This window comes from Cyanistes caeruleus, chromosome 2 (genome assembly GCF_971803275.1).
Source record: "Cyanistes caeruleus chromosome 2, bCyaCae1.hap1.1, whole genome shotgun sequence".
Taxonomy (NCBI): Eukaryota; Metazoa; Chordata; class Aves; order Passeriformes; family Paridae; genus Cyanistes; species Cyanistes caeruleus.
The window spans coordinates 94,858,751-94,882,595 of NC_141702.1; the positions used below are offsets into that span (position 1 = coordinate 94,858,751).

The window sequence follows — 23,845 nt, forward strand, 5'->3', positions numbered from 1 at the left end:
TAACCCCACCTCTCTCATTGCTCCTTTACTACAGTAGGGCAAGTCTGTGCTATATTAGTCTCGTCAGTGAAAACGGATACCAGTACCCTATAATCTCTAAGATACAGCTCTGTCTACAAATTACTATTTGTAAACAAAATTCTCATTCTAGCATATACCATATTCTCCACCATCTACTTATGTAGGCAAGCCTGCATATTTTTGTCTGTTTTAACAAGGATTACCTACACTGGCATTGATTTGCAGACAAACTCTGACTGATGTTAATAAAGCAGAACCTTCTCCTTATTGTATCAAAATACAACCCAGGTGACAAACAGCACCATACTCATAGGTGTGCTACTGAAACTCAATAAAAATATCCATTTATTACCTTCTCGTGTTTGGATCCTATAAGAAGATAAGTGGGTCCTTGGTCTTTGGGGTGGATAACAACAGTGTAATGGGTTGATAATAAACTGCGACCACTGGCTTCATAATCTTCATCAGAATCACAGGATCTATCAACTTCGTCAACCTTTGCCTCAAAAATCTTGATTTGACCAAGAGGAAACTAAAAGTACATATAAATATTGGTGAGAGAGGTAATGTTTGTTTCAGTGCCCACAATTTTGTATTATATATTATTTTATTTATTATTATACACTTTTTTTTTCTTATTCTGCAAATAGAAATTAAAACATGAACTACCATCCATACACATTTGAATTTACTCATTTTCAGTCCTGCCAAGGAACGTCAGACAAGCCAGATGTTGTAGAGAGCAAAATGATAGAGAATGATATGTGCCAAAGTCTGAAAATGAAGTTTTCAAAAATTCTTTTTCAAGTCTGCCTCTATAGAGCTAATGCAATAAATGTATGTTAGGGTGAGAGAAGTCATTCTCCAGAGTTCCAAAACCTGGTTCCAAGCAGAAATTTCCTGTGTCAAGCCTAGAACCTGAATTAGGATCTTGTTGTTTTAGAGGAGAGGAATGTATTGTTGATGCATGTGATTCGTTCATACTCTAAATTTAAAAGGTAATTTTTTTGTGTGATAAACCTTCTAGTTAGTTTCTTTCTCCAGTCTGAGAGATCACAGAGCTTCAGTGTTGAGATGTTTATGTGGTTATTTCATTTATCAAGAAATATTTTATCTAAAAAAGCCACTTAAGAGGAAATTTTCACAGAAGTAATTATTTCATTGCTCTTATCCACAGGAGGCCTCAACAAACATAAATACAACATGAAATCTCTTCACAACTGGGTGATAGGACTGAGAGAGGCTGACTGGATACTCTACACAAAACTCTCTCCCACAGTACCACTGGTAAGGATTAAAAAATGATGTGGTGATTTGTATTTTCTGAAGCATTCAACTTTTTGAATAAGATTCTGAGAATCAAAAAATGTCATTTCACATATAAGTAGTCAAGACTGATTTATTCACCAAGTTTAACTAAAACACAATTGGCTGACTTTTTAGTTTGAATTCCATTCTGAAAGGTCAATCAAATGGTCTCCATTATTGTATCAGCCACTTCAGATCGTGTAATTTATTTCTGCATAGACACAGTCAGCTACAGAAAACATGATTTTAATTAGCATATTGCTGAACATTAGAAATAAAGTAGCTTGGGAAAACTTTTCATACATATTCTGCTTACAAAAGCTGAATTCTCATTCTGTTCCAAGTTAGCAAATTAGTTTCAATTTTATTTTAAAAGGGCAGCTAAACTTCTTCCAGATGTGAGGGAAATATTCACAAGAATCCAGCAAAATTCGTAACTAAAGAGCATGCTAAAATGCCAAAGTCTTCAGTGGTAAAAAAGGTATAAATTAAGATATGTTAAATATAGAGATTTTTCCCTAGGAGAAATTTTAAGTTAATTTTAATGTCTCTGTAGGATGAGCTTAATACTCTAACAAGTTGATTCCCAAGCCCTGTTTCACATTGTTCTAAAGAGCAATTAACATAAAATGTATTGATGGATGGTTACTGCTATCTTATTCATATAGCTGTAGAAATGGGGTTTTGTTGAGGTTTAAAATGGTTATAAAAGGAAAGGATGACAAAGGGAGTAACTGGCTCTCTACAAAAGCTACGAATTACTGGCTCCAGTGTGATTATCTTCTTAAAACAGAAGTACAAATATGAGAATTTCTACAGATTTTTTAAATAATGGCTCAGTGGACTGTACAAAATCCTGTTTCTGACCTGCCTTCATTAAAAAGGTGTTTCTTGATACAAAACACAATGCCTTGGGAGCAAAGGGACAGGTGAAAGTCATGTCTAGGAAGTGTCCTAGCTCTTGCAGCACTATGGATGTACAGTGACATACCAAAGACCAGGATTTGGAAGTCAACTGAGGGACAGAAAGAACATTTAAATTCTTGAAACTTGCAGTCACTGCCCACTGCAAGAGACATAAGAAAGGGTCTGCTTCCAGAACTACATGATGGCTGGGTCTTTTCTGATGCCTGTCAGAAAGGGACACCTGAACTCCAGGCAAACCAGTGTCCACCTTCAGGTATGGATAACATCCATAGTATGTATCACATCCCGTAGAAGGAGACCTATGGGTGTGATCTGGATTGCTGGCTATTACAGTGTTCCAAGTTTACAATCTGTGTAATACTAAGGCAAACTGTACCTTAATAAAGCTGTAGGTTACTGTTTAAAGTACACATTTTCTGAAGAAAGGGACCTACCTTGTCTTCTTGATTTCGGAAATAATACAGAATTTTTCCAACTAGGGTACACCAAACCCTTTTGGAATATCCGTGTTTCACCTGTAATTACAGAACATCAGTAATAATCACAGACAGAGAAATATTTCACCATCTCTGAACTTTGGTGATATTGGAAATGCATGTCTTGGTTCAAATTCCTGTCCACATTACTAGAAATAAAATTAAAACTGCGTAACTCTATTAAGGGCATAAGAATTACAGCATTGATGAGATCCTCATTTAAAGCACAGTAAGGCCAGTGTTGGCCTAAACAGTGTTGGAATAAAGCAGACTGGGGAAAGAAGTGTCTTCTTACCTTTGTTAGTAATCCTTTCATGGTTGGCTTGATTTCAGACTGTACGAAGAGTGGGCTGGCAGCCTGTATTTTAAGAACATTCTGCAGTACTTTGATCCATTCCTCTAAGATGTTGGGGGAATCTGCAGTCAGGTAGTATGTTCGTTTCTCTGTGGTCAGCTGTGTAGTAACAAAGAGTCTTGAGCTTCAAGAACTCGACATATTTGGCCCCCCAGTGTAGGATTTGTAACATACACCACCCAATGTAGCTTCACAACTTCAGGAAGTTTATCTTCCCCAAAGTACTTTTTAGTAATCAAACATTCCATGACCAGACAGAGAGACTTTATAAATCTTTATCTGGAAATTTCCAGGATGGCAAGTTGAGAAAACTCAATTCTCCTTTCAGACAAATGAATTATCTCTACCCCAATGGCTGACCCCACAACTGCTCTCTTTATTTCTATCCCAAATGTGATGATCTAAACTTTGTGGCAAGTTAGGCTTTTTTATATTTTCTGTCGCTGAAACAATTCTTTGGTTTCAAATAAAAGGCACTGATTATTTAATTTCAAGCCTACACTTGGACTTCCAGTGCCACAGGGACTGGAACAAGGGGTTGGCTTTGAGGATGGAGGGAATGCTGAAACAGCAAGAGAGGAGAAAAGAAGGCACCTGAATTGTTTGTTTTCCATCACCCCTTTCAATGTGGCTGGATGCATTTAGCTCAATTTGACCTTGAGGCTTTCGAATAACATCACTCTGTATGGGAAGAATGGAGAAAGAGTATTTTAAATCTACCAACAAATAGCAATGAATTAATATAGGACTAATTTAAACATTAATCTTGATAAATACTTTCTAGTTAGACATTGTGTACCTTGTATACCTCTTGAGGAAATGAGATTTTATGGCAAGGAATCACTCTCTAACAGCTCAGAAACCAGAAGTGCAATTTTTTCCTTCTAGCAGCCATAGATTATCAGTAAACAATCTAATACAAAACAACAGGCAAGTTACATGTACTTACTGGAGATTTGTAATACAGCAATTCACCTCCTTTAAGCACAAACCACCGTCGTTTCCAGGTCTTTACTTTACCACTCATTTTTAACAGATATCCAGATTTTTCCAAAGGTTCCTGGTTGTTTAGAAGTTAGATAAAAAGTGGTTAGATACACATATATACCTCTGCCCCTAAGAAATATGCCTAAGTAGACACACTGAGATATGTTACTGACTTAAAAGCATGCTAAATAATAATTACAGTATTTGATGAGACTTTTAATCCAAGGACAATGTTTTTACAAGCATCAATTAAGACAAATATCATGCACATGGGATAACTAATGAATATCCTTACTTACTGTTATAGCACATGAAGAAGAGTAAATGCCCCAAACTATTCATAAGAATGAAGAATATGATGGTTTCTGGTTTTACTTTCTAGTTGTTTATACTAAACAAGGAACAAGATGAATCAAAGATAAATTTATTCTTTTTTCCCAAGTCCAGGTCCTAACCTGAAAACCATATATAAAGACTAATTCTGAGCTCCTCACAGACAAACCTCTAGTATGTACATCTGCAGAACAGAGTTCACAGTTTTACTCTGTGAAGAAAGCTTAAAATAATCTTCATCAGCAGGTAGTCAATCCACTTGTATGTTAAGACACCAATTACTAACACAAGCCATTAAAAAGCTCCTGGAGGATGACCAATACCTCATAATGCTTTGGTTTCTTTGGCCTGTCTTCACATATTACTCTACCTAGGATTTCTCTGATGTTTTCCCTGTATGAGGAAAGGACAGAAACTTATTACTGCACACAGATTTCCACTGATGACTTCAGCTCCTTCTTGGAATGCCCTTCTATTTACCTGACTATTCAAATAATAATTTTAAACTGTTTTGAGTATTTCATATGCAATCTGATGCCAGACCTGGTTCCGAGAAAGGAAATCTCAAGTACTTTGAATTGTATTCTGGCATTGTTGACCTTTTTTTCATTCATTATATAGGAAAGCTTAGAATTATCTTCTCCTTTCCTTCACTAATTACAGTCTTATTTGGCTAACATTGTTGGTGTATTTTGCTGTTTGTACTCATAAGGCAGCCTGTGAGCCAGCAAGACTGAATGAAAAGGTTTGGTAGCAGCCTTTGAACATAAATATACACACAGTACCTCAGGTGCATTTCTTCACAGAACTTCAGTACTCACATTTTTTCCATTATCACTAGATGAGGATGAGGTCTTAAGAAGTTTCTGCTCTGGCTCTGAATAGTCTGTGTCTACTGAATATGCATCTGGAGGAATAGCATAGTCACTTTCTGAGGTCACAGAAGACAGAGATGCACCTGTAGTAAAAGAGAGTTCTTTACATATTTTTTTTTTACATTAGAAACAACTGAGATCAGAATAGCCATACAAAAAGAATGTCTAAATAGAACCTGCAGGCAAACATAAGTATCAGCATAAATCCATCAGGAACCAAGGATTTTTTAAAGTATCAGCACCCTGAACTATAAGCACGGTGCTAAGTATCATTTTATTCATAATTAAACAGTTAAAGTCCCTTGTAAATGGAAAAAGAAAAAAAAATCTTCTGTATATTATCACTTTTCTGTTACATTACCACAGCTTCTTTAAAGAGGGAGTTAGTTCCATGAATCATACTCATTGTTTAGAAAAAAACCCAGGATCTTTAATTAAACTAAGTAACCTTCCCCCTGAGCTTTCTCTCACTCACTATAGCATCTGGATTTCTCAGGCAACTGCTTGCATACTAAGAAGTCACACTCAACATCTGCTCCGTGTTGAAGCTGTAGGTGACTATGTTTCACAATTAGTAAGAATTTGTATACCAAGGTTTTCTAAAGGTTAGATTTTCATATTTCATGGGGGGGTTTAGAGTTCATTAGCTTTAATCCTGAAAAAAATGCACCCTACTTTCAATTCTAGTCAGTCAGTAATAAAAATTCAAACTCTTCCCTCATTCATTATAGAAATATTTTCATGCATGTAAACGTGTTCTTTTTAAGGATTAGTGCCCCACTCTGCAAGGTTATACTCTCCAAAACTGAAATTAAAAGGCCTTTTTTCGTTTGTTTCAATAATTTCCCAAGTCATTTGCCAATTTTATTCTTAAAAAAGGCATTTCTCATTTATTGCTTTGGTAAGCCACCAAGACTTTCAGTCTCATGGTGGATCTTTCTTAGTAAATTGCAGCAAGCCAATCATGCTTTTGGTGAAATGTGTGACTGCCGAGATTTTTAAAGAATGTGATCTCAACAAAGACACGTACATGTGTGTTTTGTGGTTAAGAAAGGTTTCCACACATGAAACAATACAAGGACTATTTTATGGCAAGGAAGCATGAACAAAAGGAATGTTAACTGTGATTTTTACATGTATAATTAAGACTACCGAATAATTTTACTTAGCATTTCTAAAGCCATATGTAATGAGGGATCTTAATACTTGGCCTCACTGGGATCTTGTTCTCCCTTGGTTTACACAGTGAAGAAATACTCACAGAGATGTAACACCGATAGTGTCACCTAATGAGGGAGGACTATATCTTTCAATATTATGAAGCATATTATTTCCATTTTGCAGATGGAAAACACAGTCAACTACAAGTGTGGGATTTGTCTTCCACAAAACACAGGACATTACCAGATTTAGGTGTTCTAACTAAATCTTTGCACGGGACCTTAAGACAATCAACGTAAAAATAAAAGAAGTATTTTATTGCATGAGGTAAACAGAACCAAATAATTTATTGAGGGAACTTTTCCACCTGCTTTCTGATCAAATGAAATTGTTTTATAAACCTGAATATATGTGTGTTTGGTTTCTCATGGCAATTTTTTTTTTCTATGTAATTTTTATTTTTCTATAGTTAGAAGTCACAGGAAGTCCTTGGCATGACAAAGCATAGAGTGGTGCTTCTTGCTTTAAATGTACAAGTCACTTTCCCCCCGTGTAAACAGCCAGCTACAAGATTAATGCCTTAAAAAGATACCTATAATAACAGCAATTAAAAAAAAGCCATCTATAACAGTCCTTTCTCCTGACTGAGTAATAGATCTGGGCTTTGAGAGCCTACATTTTAGATGTCCATACTGTTTAAGGAAGAAATCAATTCCCAAGAAAATCACGTAAACTGCCTTGTTTTCCAAAGCTCCCAGAAGTTACTTGTTCTTATGGTTTTGCCTACCTCGTTTCATAGCCCGAGGACTCCCTGGACCACTTCTGCTTCGAGAATCAGACTCAGAAGTCCGAGAGCTGGACCGAGAGCTGTCTTCTTCCTCAGATCCTGACGACTCATCTAGAAATGGGCTGTTGCTTATTTGAGTTGCTTTCTGCAGAAATTAACACAACACCCTTTGATACATGCATAAAGGGTATCAGTCATTTCCTCCATACTGTGGCAGGGCTCTGCTGGCTTCATAATACTCAAAGCTGTTCTTGCCTGGGTTGTGAGTTTTGGCACACAAATATTAACATGAAACTGAATTCCCTCTACCCTCTGTGTACTCAACCACACCCATACTTTAAAACAGAAACCTGAGATAGCTCAAGGCATGGGTCTTTCCAAATCGTAAAAGGCTGCCAGAAAACAAACAATGCTGTGATTACTGACTGCTGGCTGTGTGACTAGAAACAGCTCTGGCACTGACACAAAGACATTTCTACACATACACACACTTTTAATTATGACATTAAACTCCATGTGGTTCTGTTTAATAATTAACAAGCCTTTGGGAAAAAATCAGCAAGGAACCTAAGAAGAATTGACCTAGGCCACTAACATTTTATAGGCAGTATTTTTTTTTTTCCCCAGCTATTTGACATTTCTATTACTTCTGGGGGTCTTTGATCTCTGTACATCAACTTAAAACATACTTGGCATGGTAGTATCAAATGTAAAATAGCAAGTTCCTGGATGTAACCAACCCTAATGATATTTAAAAATTTTCTTTTAACAGTCATACAGTTACCCCTTTCAAAGTGGTGTAGACAGGAGTGGTCATGTTCTTATATATCAGAGAAGTATATAATCCAGATACGGAGCACGAGGTTAGTGAAACAGCACCTAAAAAAGAAACATATTTTATAAATTGCCTTCCTAATTCACCTCCAATTAACCAATTCAAATTTCGTATTTTTTGTGTTGTATAGCTGCTGTAAAAAGCAAATTAACTTCTGAACTGATTTGGATGTGATATTTTTAGCTTTTTGAAATTTACAATGCTTTTAAAAACAAATAAAATTGCAGTCATGAACACTAGTCCTTTTTGAACAGGTACCTGGTATAGAATCTCCAAAGTAGTGAAATGCAAAGTAAACTGGATTGAACAAAGTACAAATTCAGCACAAAGTCAAGATGTAAGGTATCAGAAGACAATGGAAAGATAAATGTCTTCTAGGTTTTAAATAGCTGGTAACTAAATATTTCTAAATATATTTTAAAGGTCCTTGCTCATATCACCATAAGATTAGAACTTTTGTCGATAGGACAATGAAGAACTAAATCACTTACTTTTATTAAGAGATTCCATGGTGAAGGCTTCAGACATCCTTAAACCAGATTTGGCGACAGCATAAATTCTACTTTCCTATACAAGCAGAATGGATTTGATAGTAGATAATTAAAACACAACAATTACTTTTGTTCTGTTTAGCCTCCTATTCTTTGTGTTAGTGCAACTATGTGATGAAATGATTCATAAAATGACATTGTCAATAGCAGCTGAAAAATGCATCCTTCTTTTGTATGCTGTACACATCATAGCCATAGCCTTTTCCACTGTTTCTCATACAATGTAAGTAACTTATTCTTAAAAATACTATTATCAGGTGCCAAAGAAGCTATAGCAAGAATGTTTTTTAATGGAAGACTGTGTGTTAGGAGCAGAAAAATGCCACTAGAATTTTGTGTTAAAAGGCTACAATAAGAAAAGTATAATGCAGAAAGCTCACTAAAAAATATATATACAGAGAAGTTGCTACATAACGTATTATACATTCCTGAATAATAAACAAATAATAATAAATTTAATAAATTGTTAATTAAAACATCTCTGACACTGAAAATGCAGAGCTGGACCAAGAGCTGTCTTCTTTCTCAGATCCTGATGAATCAACTAGAAATGGGCTGTTGCTTATTTAAGTCTTGACACAGTTAATTCTGGATTTTTTGTAAGACATGTTAATATCTATTTTAATATCCTGACTGATAGCTTTAAAATTTTACTTGGAAATATGATCAATTACTTCTGTAATTTGTAGTTGTCTGCTGTTGACTTAATTGTCTAGATTGTTATTGGTACAATGATTACAGCAAGGGAATTGACACCAGCATTCTTGGGCTGTGTTAAGAGTTTAGATGAATAAATAAATGCAGTCACAAGCATTGCATCCTTGGATACACTCAAAAAGACCTACTTAACTTAGATGTAACATGAAAAAAACCCTGGGTTTATCTATAAAATAGAGACCAGACCATGTTTTTCAATGGCAGAAATACTGCACTGAAAATAAAACCAGTTCTGAGTTTGTAGTTATGACTAAGGTAATGCCCTGTATTGTCATTAAACAGAAAGTAATCAAAATAGAGGAAACAAAAATCATAGGAGAGAGTCATAAGTTAGTTTTTTCAGTAGGGAAAATATCTGCAAGTACACTTACCCAGGAAGGAAATCGATGCAATGGAGGTGTTGGAGGTTTGTTGCTAGTACCTTTTTTCATTGTATCACAAAGTTCCTGGGCTTCAGCATCTTGTGCTTCAGTGCAGTCATAGGTAAACACTCCTTCATCACAGCCAATCTCCATTTTCTCTAAAATACCGGTCTCTTCTCCATCCACCAGATCTATGTCTGTTTCCTGAGGTCTCCATGGACGGATCATGCTTATGGCATTTCTATTTCTCCCAAACATTCTGTCAGAACTCAGCTGGGGCTGGCTTAGGTGTTTCTTTGCTAACACTGAATTCAGACTGAAGACATTAGGGGTCCGTAACTTTGGATGTGGCAAATTTGAGGGAAAATCAGATGGAGTTGTGCCCTGAGAACCTGCAGAAGTTGCTAGAATTGGGTGTTTGGGTGTCAGAGCAGGGGTTAAGATTGGACTTGGGGTGTTTGCCTCACTGGATGAGGATGAGTAATCAAGCCTCTGTGACTGAAATTTCTTATTCAGTTCATCCGAAGAACTATCTTGGTCTTTCTTTTTCCTTGTGAAGTCAGAGTTGCACTTTCCACCCAGATTGCTCAGGCCTTTTCTTTGGGACCCTTGCTGCCATGAGTATAGCTTCTTTTGCTGAGTCCTCTTAACATCAAAACCCTCTTCTTCAAAGAGAGAACTACTGTCGTCAGACGCTGTCAAATACATTTCACTCTCCACTCTACTGTACCTTGCATTCTTTTCAGATGTGTGGCTTGAAAGAGTTGACGCACACCTGGATTTCAGTCTTTTATTGTCTCCTCCATCCTCATCTGAGCTCCAGTCACTCCCAGTAGTGCATGAGTTCTTTGACATGTCACTGTCTATGTCTTTGGATGAGCAGCTTGTTCTCACATTTTTGTTCTGCTCAGAGGAACTCTGTTGCAATGACTTCTGACCTTTATTTGTCTCGTGTACAGGACCAGCAAAGGTAGTTTCCAGGACATCCTTCTCTAAAGGATGAGACATAATGAACATGAGAAAATTATTTTAGCAAACTTGACTGATAAATGGTTTTGTCATCATGCCTGCAAGTAGTAAGTAGGTAATAATTTGAAACGTGTGAGAACATTTGTTTTAATATTGTAAATAATAAAAATTAAGAAAAAACGATAAACTTTTTAATGGGACTGAATGCAAATTATGTTTGCCCAAAAAACAGTAATAAATGTTACTCAAAGTTCTCCCTGAAATAAAAATGGCAATAAGTATAATGATAAGCAGATTGGAGCCATATTTTAAAATAAGCCATATACGTTTGAAAACAAACAAACAAATAAAACTAAAAAAAGCCAAATACTAAAGAGGGCATACAAATTTAGATGCTTTATTAAATTTAAGGAAAATTAAAGTTTAATAAAAGCTTGTCAGAAAGGATTTTCATTAACAAATCAAGTACTCTGAGCATTACTACAGTGTTTATACACAGAAATTTATTCTGGAACCTATTATTGTATTCCAAATAATGAATGCTTAGAGAGAGTCTAAGCATTTACAGGAGTGAATGAGAGTCTCATGGAAAGTACTTCAGGAAAGACACTGTTAAAAATAGCTTTGTTTCTGCTCTTCACTTTTACCTAGTTTTGCAAGAGAGAGCTATAGCTTGCAACATATTAGTGAGGCCTGCATGTTGCCAAATTAAATCAGATGCAAGAACTAGGGTTTTTCTACACAGACCCTTGGAAGAGTCTGTGTTAAATACCTGCGTGAAGTTAAAGTAGACTGAATAAGACAAAGATTTCAAGTTCGGCCACATTAAAGTAATGAAGTCCCCAAAATCATCTGTTTCCATCTACACAAGCCTAAGGTTCTATGTGTTATCCTTTCCCTTGAAAAAAATCACTCTTACTTCGATTCCCTCCTCTGTAAAAACAGAAGTAATAATACAGTGCCACCAAGTAATGAACTTGCTGTAATTTAAGTACACAAAATATCCCTAGGATCTCTTTCAGTTTCAGATTTTCAAAAGACCTCAGCTTGCCATTTTGGATACCATGATTAACTGTGGAGAAAATACTGAGGTCATAAACAGTACAAGAGATTTGAGTGAAGGATCAGAGCAACAACAAAGGTCACAACCACATCTTTACTTCACAGCCAAAGCACCCAGGAGCCTCTGCATGCTCCCAAATAATGTATTAGTGCTGTTACAAAGACTGTAGTGCTCAACAGGATGATTTCTTCCTAGTAGTAGAAGAGTAGCAGTGAAGAGGTATGCACTTTGAAAAGAGCTGGTTTGAATGCATTGACAGAGTTGCTGATTTTAGTTTCCCACTCATGTCAGAATAAAATGGCAGTGTTGGTTACAAGGTACCTGGCATGTTTTTGCCTTCAGGGTAGTCTGACTCTTTAAGTGAAACCTTGCTTGTTTCTTCATGCTTAGGCGATGGTTGTGGACTTCTTGCTCTATTTGAAAAGCATCCAAAAGTCAAACTGCTTAGTCGCTGACACTCTCCAGGCTTTTGTGTTGAAGTAACAGATTTCTTACCAGTAGCTTCTGAAGAACAGTAATTCAGAAATCTTGTGTTAGTGAGATACAACAAGCTATGCAACTCTTGTCTTTACTCTGCAGTGCAAATTTTTCTTTCAAAGATAACTAAAATTTAGAAAAAAAAGATAATAAAAATGTATTTTAGGAAAAAAACCCTACCTGACATCTCTCCATATCAGAAGAAACCCAGAGCAATGTTCCTAGTTCTTAAAAATTGATATAACAATAGGAAGAAAAAAAAAAAACCTTTCAACAATTTCACAGGAAATACAGAAGAGTAAGTTACCAGATTTAGAAGGTCTATATGGAGGAGGACTTCAAGGGAAAAAAGTGAAAGCAGAAATTGATGAACTGCCTTGAACATAAAATCTGTCTGTCCATCCATGTTCATAAAAATGCCTGTGGTGGATCCAGGAACAAAAGGCCCTTATGCTACCTGTAAAACTGCTTAAAACAGTATCATGTGTTCGTAATTCATAGCCTGTCACCAGCATGGACACTGCAAATAGTAATAAATTTCTTAATATTTTTAGTCATATCAGTACCTGTGTGTTGGAAATGATATGGTCTCAAAAAACCTTTAAAGAGATCTCTCAGAAGAGAATGACTGGAAGCATACAGAATTGCTACTTATCAAAAGATAGCAAAGAAGCAAAACAATCCAGTTTCTTCATTAACAGAAAAGTGCATCTTTGTTTAAAAACTTTATATTGTATATGAATTTTTAAAGTTTTGTATTTTCATATATTATGCATATTATGCATATACACTCACACACACTTCCCTACACACATTTTTAAATATCTGTGTATTTACATGTGTATGTAAGATACATTATCAAGAAATGAGGGCTAGGTAGCAAATTAACAAACTTCCATATGATAGTAAATTGTCAGATCAACCAGGTATGAAGAGGACAATGGAAACTTTCAGACATACTTCAGAAAATTGGTGAACAGGCAACGTGGTGGTGAATAAAATTCTATTTTGATCAATGTGAAATAATGCTCCTTGGAGGGCATCTTCCTTTTTTTTCTATTTACACTTTATGATTTTTAAATTTACCCATTTGGAGAGGAACCTGGTGATACTGGGTCTGAATTAAGATTTTGGATCACTGTAGTTAAAGGTAGTAACTAAAAATATCTGATTTGAGTTCTGATTCCCAGCTGACCATTTGCTAGAAAAAGCAAATGCAGACTGACATTCATGTATTCTTTAACAGTTTTATGACCACCTGTGCTATGAAGAAGTGAAAGCAAAGATCTGTCCTAAATCCAGTAAAATCTTATTACTTGCAGAACCTCTTAAGTAACAGTGGTAGCCTTTCACCCCACAAAAACCAGTTGTGCCTTGTCTGTGGTCTTATCAGCATAAACCCAAATGATTCCTTCCCAACACCTTCATGTATAGTCACTCTGATGTCAGTTCATACTCGCTGAAATCTTTGTGATTTCACAGAATATTTTCAGTCATGTAGATGCACACATTAATAGGGAATAGAAATAAATATGCCATAAAGAGAGAAGTTTTCAGAAGATTTGTACATTTACCTTGCAGTTTAGATTGTACTGTTTTCATCTCTTTGGTTTGCTTTTGATTGATCAGGCGAAGGTTCTGATTTTCCACCTCTAACTAAAAGCATATAAATGTAATCTCATCCATCGGTGAAACAAATCTTAAAGTCATTACATTTATGTTTTCTCTGAATTTCTGCTTATCGAAGGATAGAGATAGTTCAAATAATAATCTCCTCTCTGCTATCAGTCTAGGCATCTCTTTATTCTGAACAACTAAATTCCCTGCAATGATTATCTGCTCAATTCTGCCAAAATCATTCCCCCAACAAAGCAAACCCCTGTCTGTTTTAAAAATCCACAAAAAATAAGAGAAAAAGAAAACTGCATTGGCATTTCTCATAAAAACAGAAGGCTAGAATTACAACTTCACAAAACCAAGAGTGAGCAGAGGAATCAGAGGGATCCTCCTTACCATCCCACAGCAAAAATTTTAAAAAAAGTAAGTGCCAATAAACTTTATACAAAGCAAAAGTCTTTATACAGGAAATAAAAAACCAACAATCCATTGCTGTAGCCCACCACTGGGAGGTAAAAGATGCTGGTTCAAACTCCTGCTCCAGATTAGGCAAACAGATTTGAATCTGTGTATCCCTTGTCACACAGAAGGAAGCCAGAAATTGCACTTCCCACTGAGTGACACAGTCACATCTGTGAAACTAGCTTGAGATTTTCCATTAAGAGTAAGTACATACTTTGAGTCATACTTGATTTTGTCCAAACTTTTTCACAATTATTTTAGCTAAATTTAATGTCATTTTTATTAAATTATTTAAAAACAATTTATTTTAGCCTTCACAGATGAAAAGTAAATATTTTATGAAAGAACCTGCTAGTTTCTTACTTCAAAAACAGTAACTTAATTGTTTTTCAACTCAAGTATAACTTCCAGTTAATTCCAAGAGAGTAAGATTTTAACTTTTACAGGCAACTTTAAATTCTACACCCAGGGAGGAGAAAACACAGCTGCACTCCAGAGCTGGCAGCCTTTGACAGGGCAAAGACATGGTTATCTTACCACAGCAGAGAAAAAAGGGAGACAACTGGTCTCTTGAAACTAGAGCTGGTGTCCCTGAAACTATTTGTGACTAAGAGTAGTGTGGGCATTGTGAAATAAAAAATGATCAAGGCCTTTTTTCTGCCAGACCCCAGCAGGCCTGGTCGGCTTTCTGGGGATTATTCACACTTCAGGCATCTGCTTGAATAAGCTCAGTTTGCCAGCTAAACTCCCTCAACTAGTGGAGAAGTTGACCTTCCAGAGAGTAGTCCTGGGTCCTTTCTCCAGAAAAAGGACCCAGATCTTACTGGGCTGACCAAATCAGACACCAGAATTCAGGTGACTTGGACACTCTGCCCTCTGTGCCGTTGTTTTCAATTCTCCTCTTTCCAGCTATAAATAACTATAAAATCAGTGAAACTGGGAAGCATTTTTTTTTACTATTGCACACAGGCCTTTAACAGCCAAAAGGTCTAAGGGATATCCAGTCACACCATTATATTTTCTGTATAAGTATTGTAGCAAGAGTTATACCTCATGAAGCTTGACTGTCACCCATTCTTTTATTTTAGCTGCTTTTTCTTCTATGATTTTTGCTTCTTGCAGTCTTATTTGCTTCTGGAAAAAATTGACATAAGCATATTTTTCACTGAGTAATATTATCTGCCTGTGTAGTATCTTCAGACACAAATCCTAAGATTGTTTGAAGTAATTCAGGCTCATGGTGGTTTTTAAAAAAATGAGGAATAGGATCTTCACAGAGGCTGCTATTCCTCTTTTCTCTAGTAAAAATGAAAGCTCTTCAGGGGGGACAGTGAAGAGGAATATCATCTTTCCCCTCTTCATCGTCAGTCGTTCTTTCAATGGAAGCCAGAGCATAATTTGAAAAGGAATAAACATTATTCAAATTATATACTTCCAAAGGGAACCTCTTTAATCAAACAACAGAAATATTGCTAAACTTTTCTGTCCTCTATTGATCTGAATTTTTATTTTCCCTTTGTATAATTTATAAGGGAACTGATGTTTCTCTTTTGTAACACCATTATTCCTAACCTGTTCTTCAAGCTGTTGCTCCAATTTTTGTATTAAATCATTTTTATCTTGTATCAGGATCTCCAGATCTTGACATCTCTTATACAGCCTGGTTTCTGATTCACTTGTTTGAACATTTGCTGCTTTTAATTTCTCTTCCATGATCTGCACCTATTTGGAAAGTCAAATGTAAAAATTTAAGGAACATAACACTCCAAGTCAAAGATAATAATTTATTCACAAAATAAACTTAAAATTGCCTCCACACTTAAGATTCAAGACAACCCTGCAAAGTTTTGAAGCCTATTTGAGAAGAAACCCCACAGTTCATTATGTCTCCCTATGCATTTAATACCAACAGGGCTGGCAAAACACTGGAAGATCTTACACAGATTTTTTTAATATCTGTGAGAGGTTTCTAGTTTTGTAACACACAAGCTTTTAGAAACACCAGTATGGGAAGAATGCAATTTATCTACAGGGAGCTGTAAACAATGTTTTAATAAATAAACAATTCCACACTGTAAAAAACCCCAGCAAATTATCAGTAGCATCCTAAAAAATTGCTTAAAAATACTTGGCTTATAGTCAGGAATGTTTTCTAACTCCAAATTAGTACATGAACATTTTTAGTCTTATAATTTTCAGTTTCTATCTGTCTCACAGTAAGATATGAGGAATGTTCCAGTGATACAAGAGGTATGTTCACAAAATGTCTACCATTTTGGCTAAGTCTCCCATTTGGAATCAAAAGGCACCTTTGGTTAAGTATTTAGCCATGACCTCTTGTTTTTAAACGATGTAACTTGAACAAGAGAAACAAACAACACAGAACAGTTCTATTTAGAGGCTGTACTGGGTAGCCTCGTTTTATTTTCTTACAGATCTTCTAAAACCGGTCACTGTTTCCTCTCCCTTTTGTTTCCATATGCATCGTATATGGAAAGAGACTCATGACACATCAATGAAGAAGCTCATTCCATGTATCTACTTTTGATTTGTGATGTTAGCTTTGACTTTATTGAACTGAACAGTGAGCAAAGAAAGGCGTTAGAACTCTCCGTTAGGACAAATCAAAAGACTAAAAGAAACTGTCTTCTCCATTTTTAGAAGTACTTAAAAATAAAGCAATTTTTAAAATTTCACCTTATTAAAGTACCACATGCACACAGCTAGTGGAGATATTTTTTCCATTTATACCTGCTGAAACGCTCTCTCTGCTTGACGATCAGCATCTATAACTTGTTTCTCAAGCTGCTGCATCTGTAGATGTATAAAAACATACAGTTAAATAGCCATGCCTTCTGCCTCTCATCAGAAAAATGTATTTTCATGGTCTGTTTTGAAAAAGGAAAGGACACATGGTGGGCAGGAGCATAAAAATAAAAGGATAAACTGTGTGTCAGACTGGGAAAAGAATTCACCATCATGACTGTATTAAAACATTGTAAATACTCTTCAACAGAAAAAAATATATACACCTTTTCTTCATAATTCTCTGGCTGCCATATGACATTCTGCTTTTTTTCTCCTGCTACCAAGAGCAGAAATTCATTTGAAAACAGTCCTAAAACTTTCCTCATGTCCTTCCAAAAGAAGCAAGAGTAGAGGGCACTTGGCTGCTAACCCTTCTGATGTTGACAAATTTAGTGTTTTGGGCAAATATGCTACAAGGACTGTCCCAGACTTCTCCACGGTTGCACAAAAGAAGGCAGGATGTGGCAGACAGGACATGGTGGCCTCAGGTGCTCCATAGCAGCAGTGGATGAAGACAGAGACCATTATCCATGGAGAAGTGCAGGTCACCTCTGAGAGGGTGGACCCTGATCTCTTTTCTTTATAGTGACGCCTAATGAATCGTGAACCAGTCTTTGTCCAGGGCCTTGGAAAACCCCTGCATTTTACAGGATTTATTTTGAAGGCTTTCCCAACAATACAGAACAGAAGAGGCCAGAAAGATACTTTGTTTACATTTTGTTATATTTTGTTAAGAGCCCTCTAGTCTGATTTTGCTGATTTTTTTCATAAAGCCCTGGTTCGAAGCAACACTTGAAAGTTCACAAGGTAATCCATGACTTAAGGACTTAGTGGTTCTCAGGAAATATCTAGGTAAAACCTCAGTTCATCTGAGGAGAATGGAACATCAAATAATTAATATTTCCATAGTCAGTATTCAGCTAGAAAATTATTCTAAGAAAAGCGTATGATGCAAATAATGCAAATGAAACCCATTTATTCATTCTTCAATTTACTGCATGGTTTTAAAACAATCAGTTTCATCCTGTCCTGTTTGTAATCAATTTCTAGCATCTCTCAGTTTCTTTTTCACTCTCCATCTCTTTTTTTCTCTTCCCAATTATGGTGCTAATCACATGAAACTTTTAGCACCATATCCATACAAGGACAGAGTCATCATTTTCTATTAACCAAAAACTGAAAATGGAGGAAATGAGTTTTCACTAACAGAAAAAAAACTGTAACTCACCTTCTAGTATTTTCTCATACAATACAAAACCCCAAAGTCTACATCATAATAATATCACAACAACCACTGATACAAGACCAACAAATATTTCACAATGCACATGGTTATAGTCAGGTCCCCAGTGAGATGTTTTGCAAGAACACTTGTAAGGCTGTGATCTTCCCAGTCATTAATTCACCAGATGGACAGGGAGATAAACCTTCTTTGTTCTTCTCTGGTCATGTGAATTTAATTTCATATTTAAATGACACCACATTAAGATTTTGAGTTTAGTTTTTATAATTTTGACTTCTAAGGTTACTTTCCAACTCTCTTTTTGGTTTTACATTCGAACAGAAGTTTGGTTTGCAAGACTCACTTTAGTATCATTTTTCAGACACTTATTTTTTAGTGAGTTGAGATTCAGAAACTGAGGTTATTTCTGAATATATACGGTCGCTAACATTCCAGCACAGCAAAGGCACTGTGCTAAACATAGTGGAAGTGCAAGTACTAATAATGAACTAATACTCTATAATGTTCTGACTCTATTAATACTATGGCAGAAAACTATTAATATTATGACAGAAAGCTTCAGATATTTATATTGCGAAATTCACTGATGAGTAGGAAGTTGTTCATCAGCTTTCACAGGCAATTTGTAAATGCATGGCAGCAATTGGCAATTTATTTATGTCCCATGAGTTAAGGTCATTTCATCTGTAAGGCAGTATCAGAAATGTGACAGATTTAGTAAATGGAATTAAAACCTGAAAAGGTTTTAACTTGCTTGCCAAGTTCACCCAGCCTCCACTGCAGCACAGCCAGCTCCAACTTGGCTTAAACCTGGAAACAGCTGGTCCCTCCAGCAGCATCTCATGACCACTGAGTGTACTGCTGCTCTTCTACACAAGCATTTGAGTCCTGGAGAATCCAGCGCACTAAAGGCCCACGTTCCTTCCATGGCAGTGCACCGACACTGCACAGTGCATCTCTTGCTAGGAATACACACTGCTGTACAGGATCAGGAACAGAATAATATGTTCATGTAGACTACTGGGACCAAGAATATGATTTGAATAAAGCTGTTGCTTTATTCAAAGTAACAATGCTTTATTAAGATGAACATAAAGCCCAGAGCCAAAGAAGCTGAGAGACTACTACCAAGCGAAAGATCATTCAGAGATTATAAAGGGAAGAACAAAGTTTATTTTTGCCTCTTCAACAGTTAGCTGTTTCAAGAAGGCATGCTAAGAAGCATTGTGTGGTCTCACAATATGGATCTGTCAATCAGCATCCTGGCAACAAATAAATGTGAGATTTCATTTTCAAAATTTCTAAAGGGTCTTCAGTTTCTTTTAGGAGACTCACATTTAATAAAAGCAATCTATATTATTCAGCAACAATCAAGTATCATGGCTACCAAACATGAGCACCTCTGTTAAAATTAAATTTGCCAGCATTTCCGTAATTTTGGTGCTACATAATGATTACTAAGTGAGTCCTGGTTTTCCCATTATTTAGAGTTTATATAGGTTTGTTTTGCAGGGTCTACTGTAACAATAATGAAAAATATGGTTTTTCCATTCGCATAAATAATAACCAAATGGTTTTGCCTGAAAAACTGTAACATATATATATATATATATATATATAACACGTATACTCTGACTACTTTGCTTGCTTATAAGCCTGTGAAGTTAAAAAGAAGAAATAACTACCTTAGAATACTCTTAAGGCCATCAAACTTTTTGGGCAAAAGATTGGACCAATTTCTACAGGAAGAATTTTTCTTCCCAAACAAAACCTAACCTTAAACCTTCTTCTTAAGTCAGTGACAAGTTTCTCAACACACAGCACAGTGACCACAGCACTGAGAGAAGGAAACATGAGACTGGTTGAATAACTAATGGTTTCCATCAAGCCATGCTTAAGAATAAAATGCAGTGCTAAATCCTCTTTACTCAAAGACTATGAAGGCCACTTCAGACCATGCATCAACAGCTTAAGATCTTCAAATAAAAGCTTTTTTAAGAATCCCTAACTTGTGGATGGATGTGTCAGGCAATGGCAGCCATATCTATGCTTAGAGGCAAATGTTAAATGCAGAAGAACTCTCATCTGTGGCAGCATCCTGAATACTGACGACCAACTCTGACTTTATAAAGAACATCATTTGAATAAAAGAAAGTTCTGTTGAACCAGACCTGTCCCACCAACTTCTTTCTGTATACACCTCAGCAAACTGCCAGCATCACTGGATCAAAATGTTTTGTATCAGCTGTTAGGTGAGGCACTGCTTGAATCATTTACAGTCTGTAAAGGATCAACTGACTTATAATTGCCTTCCCAGGAGAAACATGGAGGGCCATCATGTTATTGAGAGCATTTGGCATGTGGCATATATTTAAGCTTTATTTTCTATCATGTCCTAAATAAGGTAACTTGAAATAATGCCCCAGTTCAACAAACCTCTTGTAAGGAATTGACAATGTTTTTGTCACGCACATTGGATTTGTACAAATTCAGTAAGAATTCAGTGGCATCCTGTCATAATCTATACTGATTTTTATTTTACAGTCTTAAATATACAAAAAATAGATGCATATTGACTAAAGAACACAGGTACAGAAGAACAGATGCTACTTTAACCTGCACTTTCTCCCTCTGTCTTTAAGTGAAAAATCCTCTTATGGTTTCCAGAAAACAGATTAGTGCATGCTGCATCAATTACTGAATTATAGAAAACAGTTTCTATTGTTAGAAACAGATTTGGTATTAAACTTAGTAAGGAAATAACTACTCCACGTCTGACACTCATCAAATTGAGCTATTTTTGTTCAAACAATGAACAAAGAAATCCAACATGTGACTAAATAGTGAATGCTTTGAAGAAACATGGCAGCAATAAAAACAGAGGTGTACTGTCTTGGAGGTCTGGACATTGAAGTACAACACACAGTCACTGGTAGTTTTTTACAATAGAAAGGCAAATAATAAAGTGATTCCATTTCAAGTGTCACATGGAAGTTTCCTGGCTGTATTCAGAAATGTTGAACATATATATTTTTGTGCAAGTAAAGAAATTTTCATTTGAGTAAAATACATATTACATTAAATCAGCAAAGGGTACAAACTCAAAAGTCATCACTCACAAATTTAAAAAATATGCCTTTTGTATGCATACATATATATATACTTTAATTTCTATACATATGTATAGAGATCATTATTAGTAGTGTGTATTACAGAGAAATCACAGCATTAAAATGATATCTTTCCTGTTACTTGAAATAGCTATTTAATAATTTTAAAGGGCACATTTTATTTTAAAAATGAAAATTACTGTAATTAGTTTCTTTTTCAAATCAAACAAAAAATGTTTGTTATGTATAGGAACAAACTCCTACTTTTTATCCAAATCAAAATTCAACATAATTTATCCCATTCATGTTTGAAATTTACATTATAATCAGTGCATCATACAGTGTCTCCTAGTTTTTAATATTATAAACAACATGGTTGTATCACATAGACTTTTTGGAAATCTTTTTGAAATACATATAGCAAAAAATACAACCAATTATGAACAAAAAGAAAAGCATCACTTCTTTGTATGCCTTTCAAAACATGTTGATAATAGGTCAAAGTTTTTAAAAAGGAAAAATTAGTTAAAACCTAATGTATCTAATAGTTTGTCTGTTGATGAAATGCACAATTTCCAGTGATTTGAGAATTATATGTTCAGAAATGCAGAACTTCCAGTGATTTGAGAATGATATGTTTAGAGTCTCTTGTTTTCCTTGTACTTCCATTTTTCCCATTTTTCAAATCTTCATCATCTGAAAAAAGCCCAAGCCATCTGTGGCTGTAAAAGAATGTTCCACATAAAAAAAAAAAAAAAAAAGCAAAAAAAAGCAGTGAATCTGTCTAGTTTTAGATATAGTGAACTACTGGTCCTCATACCACATAGGACTTACCAAACCAGAGACATGGGTATATGGTTGCTTCTATAAATAAAGAAATAGGAGAAGCAATTGAGGGACAAACACACCTACAACTGTCTTTCAAAGGGAGTAGATACAAACAGGTGATGAATACACACAAGCTGGCAACTAGAAGATACTAATTTTTTCACATTGACAAAAATAGATTTTAGAACTGCCTTCTAATAGAAGCTACAAAGACAAAAGATCTGGGGGTTTCTAATGTGTGTGTGTGATACTTGCTAAGTTTATAAATTGTTTCGAGAATATGCTTGCCAGCTATTCCACAGCTCTACATTTGACCAAGATTTCCCCTTTGATTCTATATTCCTATGTTTAGCCCCAAGTATTTCAACAAATCTCTGAATTTACAGAAGAAAAGAGTACTTCTTAAAAGCAAGGAAGCTGCTTCTCAATGGCTTTTATGACAACCAGTTTTCGTGTTTTACAGTATGCTGTGCCAAATCATATGCTTTGCAGTAAAACTGTTCTAGAAGCATGACTTACTCTTTTTACAAAATGTTCTCTCTTCTAATGGCTTAGCTTAGGAAAATACAGTAATATTCCTCCTAATTCTGAAATTCATTTATTGAAAAGCTGACTAGGTATTTTCCACCCATGTTCTCTAACATTATTCCTTCTGCCTTGACATTTCTCTCCTATGTATTATGTATTCTCTGTAAGCGAAGTGGTAGATCTTTATAAGCTACAACAAACTTTCAAATATGACCTGACTAATTAAGTCATATAGACAAAACACCTAAAGAGAACAGATGTAAAATAAATATACTAACATTTTATAGGAAACATAAACAAGAAGATAATTTGTAAAGAAGGAATGAGCACATTCATGTGTGCACATGCCTTGGGAAAGAAATATTTTGTTCTTTATTGGCTGATTTTTTTTATCCCAAAGGGATTACAATTCTTAGAGAGACATCTGTAATAGAACACCTTTGCATTTAACTTATTAGTAGAAATGCATTTCATTATATAATCTTGGAAGTGATACTTCAGACTGACCTGTATTTATAAAATTAAACATGCCTTCAGTGAAAAATTGGTATTTTGGCACAATAGCTCTTCCCTAGAATGAAACCTATAAAAATATTACTTAGTTTTTTAGTCCTCAAAATGAAGAACTGCTTTCTGAAAGTAATTTCTTTTTGTCACAGATCTCCCCAAAAGGGCTAATGCTAAAGGCTGTGTCTTATGGGGCTCAAATGTTCCTTAGGCTACTTACAGACCAAGCTTGTATTGCAGATGAAATTTTAAGGTCTGTTATTATTTCCTACATAAAAAAAAAGAAATCAGATAAAAAATTAGTCACCTGGCTTAAATTCAGAAAGCCTTGTATTTCCCTCAGATCTTGTCTGAATGTTTGCCTAGGTTATAATTACTGCAACACAGCTTAGGCTCACAACCTGGCAGTTTGTAAGCTGCCACTTTCCAGCACTCACCCATGGTTTGTCTTCTCCCATCTTCTTCATTTTTAATACCAATTAACAGGTAAAAGGCTACAATTCTTCTCATGAACAAAGCACTGTCAACCATTCCTCCA

The 23,845-nt window shown here is 35.5% G+C and overlaps 1 protein-coding gene across 5 annotated transcripts in view; it reads right to left on the reverse strand.

Moving 5' to 3' along the window:
* Positions 1 to 23,845, reverse strand: part of PLEKHH2 (pleckstrin homology, MyTH4 and FERM domain containing H2) — a 55,920-nt gene that overhangs the window by 19,886 nt on the left and 12,189 nt on the right. For 2 of the 5 annotated variants that reach the window (XM_086878441.1, XM_086878440.1), the window contains exons 3-17: positions 17,035 to 17,097; positions 15,856 to 16,005; positions 15,334 to 15,417; positions 13,779 to 13,860; positions 12,049 to 12,231; positions 9,705 to 10,687; positions 8,557 to 8,632; positions 8,015 to 8,109; positions 7,231 to 7,375; positions 5,229 to 5,365; positions 4,037 to 4,147; positions 3,682 to 3,768; positions 3,028 to 3,186; positions 2,691 to 2,771; positions 374 to 553 (exon numbers count right to left, since the gene is read on the reverse strand). In XM_086878441.1, the coding sequence (XP_086734567.1) occupies positions 374 to 553; positions 2,691 to 2,771; positions 3,028 to 3,186; positions 3,682 to 3,768; positions 4,037 to 4,147; positions 5,229 to 5,365; positions 7,231 to 7,375; positions 8,015 to 8,109; positions 8,557 to 8,632; positions 9,705 to 10,687; positions 12,049 to 12,231; positions 13,779 to 13,860; positions 15,334 to 15,417; positions 15,856 to 16,005; positions 17,035 to 17,097 (2,616 nt within the window). The remainder of the gene's footprint in view (positions 1 to 373; positions 554 to 2,690; positions 2,772 to 3,027; positions 3,187 to 3,681; positions 3,769 to 4,036; positions 4,148 to 5,228; positions 5,366 to 7,230; positions 7,376 to 8,014; positions 8,110 to 8,556; positions 8,633 to 9,704; positions 10,688 to 12,048; positions 12,232 to 13,778; positions 13,861 to 15,333; positions 15,418 to 15,855; positions 16,006 to 17,034; positions 17,098 to 23,845) is intronic. The other 3 variants (XM_086878445.1, XM_086878444.1, XM_086878442.1) reach the window with 2 other exon arrangements.